This window comes from Peromyscus eremicus, chromosome 2 (assembly GCF_949786415.1).
Source record: "Peromyscus eremicus chromosome 2, PerEre_H2_v1, whole genome shotgun sequence".
Lineage (NCBI taxonomy): Eukaryota > Metazoa > Chordata > Mammalia > Rodentia > Cricetidae > Peromyscus > Peromyscus eremicus.
Genome location: NC_081417.1, coordinates 56627341 through 56632260, shown reverse-complemented (window position 1 = coordinate 56632260; position 4920 = coordinate 56627341). Strand labels below are relative to the sequence as shown.

At 38.6% G+C, this 4920-nt stretch overlaps 1 protein-coding gene across 1 annotated transcript; it reads right to left on the bottom strand.

Moving 5' to 3' along the window:
* Positions 1–774: 774 nt before the first annotated feature.
* Positions 775–3456, bottom strand: Cga (glycoprotein hormones, alpha polypeptide). Its single transcript, XM_059255715.1, has 3 exons — positions 3357–3456; positions 2179–2363; positions 775–852 (listed from the first exon to the last, which is right to left on the bottom strand). The coding sequence occupies exons 1-3, from the start codon at positions 3454–3456 to the stop codon at positions 775–777; spliced, it is 363 nt and encodes a 120-aa protein (XP_059111698.1).
* Positions 3457–4920: the final 1464 nt, after the last annotated feature.

Here is a 4920-nt window from a genome sequence, read left to right as displayed (position 1 = left end):
GTCCCATTACAATTTTAGCATCCTTCCAATTACCTCTGTAACACAGGATGATCTCAGACTAATAAGGATACTCCAGTCAAGGTTGTGTCTGTAGTTTTCTTCTTTTTCTTTCTCCAAATAAGTTCTCAAACCTATGCACAGTGCATACTCTATGACTGATTATCTGCTAAACTTTTGAATGAACCAGTGATCAACACCACTATTCTCTTGGATTAAGGAGTACTTACTTTTCCAAACTTGTGTTTTATAAAATTCTATATCTCTGAATCTTCATCTAAACTTTGTGTTTTATAAAATTCTGTATCTCTCAGTCTTCATGCTCAAAGTATCAACACTTGCTGAGTGTTCAATAAATGTACAATGAGGGAAACAACTAATGAACAAAACAAGTGATGTAACCTAGGCATGTCTATAATCCTATTGATCAGGAGTTTGAAGCAAAAGGATAGTTGCACATTCAAGGCTAGTTTGGGATACATAGTAAAGTCTGGGCCAGCCTGAGCTATAGAATGAGAGCCTATCAAAACAAAACAACTAATCTTTGTGTGTAGTTTCATGTGTCTTAAAAAGTGCACACATCTATTTTAACTTTTACTATGACATCTGAAATGTTTACTAATTTGCTAAGGAACTGGTTGGTCACTCAGAGATAAATGATAAATTTGTGATAGTTGAGATTTATATTTATTTATTTTGCTTTTTGTTGTTGTTGTTGTTTTTGAGGCAGGGTCTCATGGGGTCCAAGCTAACCTTGAACTCCCTTCGCCATCAAGTCTAAGACTTGTGATAGTAACAAGTACTGCAGTGGCACTCCGTGTGGTTTTCCACTCTGGCGTTTCCCATCACTGTGGCCTGAAGGGGACAAGGAACAGGTAGGTAGGTAGACAGACAAACTTGCGAAATGTTAAATAAAATAGTAGCCTGCATAACTTAGTAATGTCTGGTGCATTTACATTTTCACTTTCCAGGGATTTATTCATTCTAACAGTTCAATTCCCATTGCAACATGAGCTACGCTCTTTTCAACCGGCTTTTGTTTAGCTCTGTCCTCTCTCTCTCCCCCATTTTTTAAATTTTTATTTCAGCATTTCTTAGGCAAGCACTCAGCCATTGAACCATATCCTCCACCCCTAAAAAATACCTATTTATTTGATTCCCTGCCCCAACATGCACATACACATTCCTTATGAGTCAAACCTCAGAGATTCACACATCTCACATATGTCCCCCAGGTTGCTGGGGTTTTGTTTGTTTGTTTTGTTTTTACTTTTGTTGCTGTTGTTTTGAGACATCATCATATTATGCTAACCTAGAACTCACTGTGAAGACCAAGTGGGCCTTTCCTCTTCCATATATATATATATATATATATATATATATATATATATATATATATATATATATATATATATATATATACAGTGTGTGTGTGTGTGTGTGTGTGTGTGTGTGTGTGTGTGTGTGTGTTGGGGTGGGGTGGGGGTGAGGACAATTTAAAGGATCTGTTCTCTCCTTCCATCATTTGGGTCCCAGGATCTGACTCAGATCATTACTCTTGTCGCCAGATGCCTTTCACACTGATCCATCTCACTAGTTCCAGCCAGGTAGGCTGAGAACGCATAGGATCTTCTCGACGCTAGGTCCTGAACGATGAGACTACAGGGATGCACCGCTACACCCACAAGCTGTACTTATTTTCAGAGGATATTAATCACACATGTGTATGGAATATAGTTTGGTAGTGTGATACATGCACACAAAGTATGATGATCAAATCAGGGTGGCTGTGTTTTCGTTCCTCTAACATACTGTATCATTTCTTTGTGCTCTCAACTTTCGAACCCTTCTCTTCTAGTTCTCTACAATCTGTACAACAAACTGTGGTGACCTGTCAACACCTAGCTGGAGTGTAAAACCCGAGAACTTGCTTTCCGATGTTATGCTTTGCTATCACTAACCCCTTAGGCACCTCTCACTGGTGCATAAGACTGTGGCAGCTGCTCTTCGGTCTGCTTCTGTGTCATTGACACTTTCCATTTAGCTTGTTCTTTTAATTAAAGAGGGAAAGTGAGGGTGTGGCCTGTACAAAGGAGCAATAAATACAGGTCACTAGACGACCTGGACATTAACCCCTGTAAGTGCAAACTGCCCCTGGATGGACTGTTAGGAAGCTCTCACCTTAGTAAATGCTTTGGCCACACAGCATGTGGCCTCCGAGGTGATGTTCTTTGGAACCAGCATTGTCTTCTTGGACCTTGCTGGAGTGGGGTATGCCCTAGAGAAGCAGCAGCCCATGCACTGGTAGATGGGGGCGCCCAGCTTGGAGAAGTATTTATTTTCCTTTAGTTTACATTCTGGGCAACCTAGCCAGCAAAAGAGGAAAGGAGGAAATTACTGAGAAAGGATTCAAAAGCAAACTAACTCTTTCCTGAGCACAACATGACAAATACTTTTTTGCATTGGCAATAAAAAAAGGAAATAAATATTTTTGTCTATGTATTAATCTTCACATATACTATCTCTTTATAATGACTATAGCCACATTCACAGAGAAACCATTTTTGCATATCTGCATGGGGGTTTGTTATAGTGGTTTCTCATTCTCTAAGCACAGATTATCCCAATGCTAATAGTATGCTTAGAGAGAACACAAAGGCTTGACAGATATAAATGCCACATTCATTTGGAAGGAGAAGTTTTCCGGAGGCAATTCTGCTATTGTTTATTCCCCATAGAAACTCCAAATGTTGACAGAAAAAAAAATATCAAAATTAAGAAAGCTTGATGAGTTAAGATAGCTTGATAATACAAAAGACATCTGTGCTTGGAATTTGAGATTCAAATATTACCATTTAATAAGAGAAAAACCATAACAAATAATAGTTCACAATTTCAGAGCTGGTGAGATTATGTCAGGTTCTCTGGGAGATGTGTCAAACAATATAGCAAAACAAATGTAATGTACAAAACTGATTTTTGTTTCCCTCACTTGTTAATGAAAATTCATCCGCAAAAGCAATGTTAAAATTTTCTGAAATCTGGAAGAAATGTGAAAAAAAATTGAGCTGAGTAAGGATGATTTTTCTCCTTGTAAAACTCAGATGTGGAACAATGAAGAATGTGCTTCAGATGAACACATTTAGGATGCTATTAAAATGAATATGGAATATAGCATTTTCACTGTATGCTTTCTGAACCTAATTTAATTTTATGTTCACAGTCTACAAGTGCCTAGATATGTACCCAGGAGTGGATATTTATCACATGTGAAAGGTGGTAGAAATTAATTGATTATTGATGTGCATCTAGAAATATATGTTTTCCTTTTTATTGCAAGCCTGAGCTTGGTCACATACCCTGAATAACAAAGTCTCCATCAGGAAGAGAATGAAGAATATTCAGGAACATGGACAACACTACCAGAATGGCAGCTGCATATTTTCTGTAGTAATCCATCGTTCTCCTGCAAAGCACACATTAGAAAAGCATAAAAATAATAGCAGTCTAATCTTAGCTTACCAGGCATAACACAAACCCTGTAGTTTCAGTATGATTCTTCTTTTAAATGATGATGCTGGCTTTGGGCATGCTAAGTAACTGCTCTACTCCTTAGCTATATCCCTAGCACCAACAACCTGCATGTTTAACATTATTGCTCATAATAGTCAATGTCTTGTCCCCTCTGCTTTCAACATATCCTAAAGCCATGTAAATAAAAGCACCACATCCCTTTAGGAAAGAGGTAGGGCATTGGATCTCCCTATTTCTGACATAAGCAATTAGCACATAACAACTCTCTCTCTTCTTCCCCCTCCCCCTTCAGCCTTCCCGGTGTAATTAATGGAGTAGTTAGGTGTGATGGATATGTAAATTAAAACAACAATCACCAGAACAGTTATAATTAAAGAAATGTCAAATGCTGGTCTGAATACATGAAACTGGATAACAGAGACATCTCCAGTGGGAATGTAAGAGTGTACAGGCACTCTGGTGAAAAGCCTGGTAGCTTTTCTTGTTGTTCAGTTGGGGTTTGGAGGGAGGCTGTTTGCTTGCTTTATTTGTTCATTTAAGTAGCTAGGGTTTCAGGTAAGCCAGACTGTCCTAAAATTCACTTTATAACTGAGGATGACCTTGAACACCTGATTCTACTGCCTCCTCTTCCTAGCACTAGGATTGCCAGTGTGTGCTAACTCACACAATTTTACAGCCGTTATTCCTATTTATATGTGTGTGTGTGTGTGTGTGTGTGTGTAGATTTAATATAATTATATATTATTATAAAATAAAACAATTGTGTTTACATAATAGTACATAAAATAAATATAACACATATAGTAAGTACATAATAGAAATACATCCTTAGAACAGGTAACCACTGTTCTAAGTCAGTGATAACTGAAGTGGGAAGAGCATAGGAAGTCTCAGTGTGTCTGCGAGGACAAAGCGGTTAGTAATAATACTCAAATGGTCTTTTTCCTTGTCGATTGATCCATGATGTGGTGGTGAAACAGAGAGAATAAAGGAGCTCATCAAACCAGCTGGGGCCCACTAGGCCCGACACGGAAGAGATTTAAAACACATCAAACAACGCCTCTCTTCTCACAGCTATCTTCTGCTTAGGAAATTGTCATCTGCTTCCTGGTGGCATGGAACCATAATCCCATGGCTTTGAAAGCTAAGGCCAAGGGATCATGACATTTCTACACCGGCCTGTGCTACAGAGCAAGACTCTGTGTCCCCAAAAAGTAAATAAGTAAAGACCAAGAAACCCACCATGTCATCATATGCTAACTTTTCTGTTTCAGGTTTTTCATTTGTTTTTACTTTTGTTTGACACAGGATCTTGCTTTGTGGCCTAGCACTCACTGTACAGCCTAAGAGAGTCGCAAGCGTTCAACAATCCTCCTGCCTCAGCCTCTC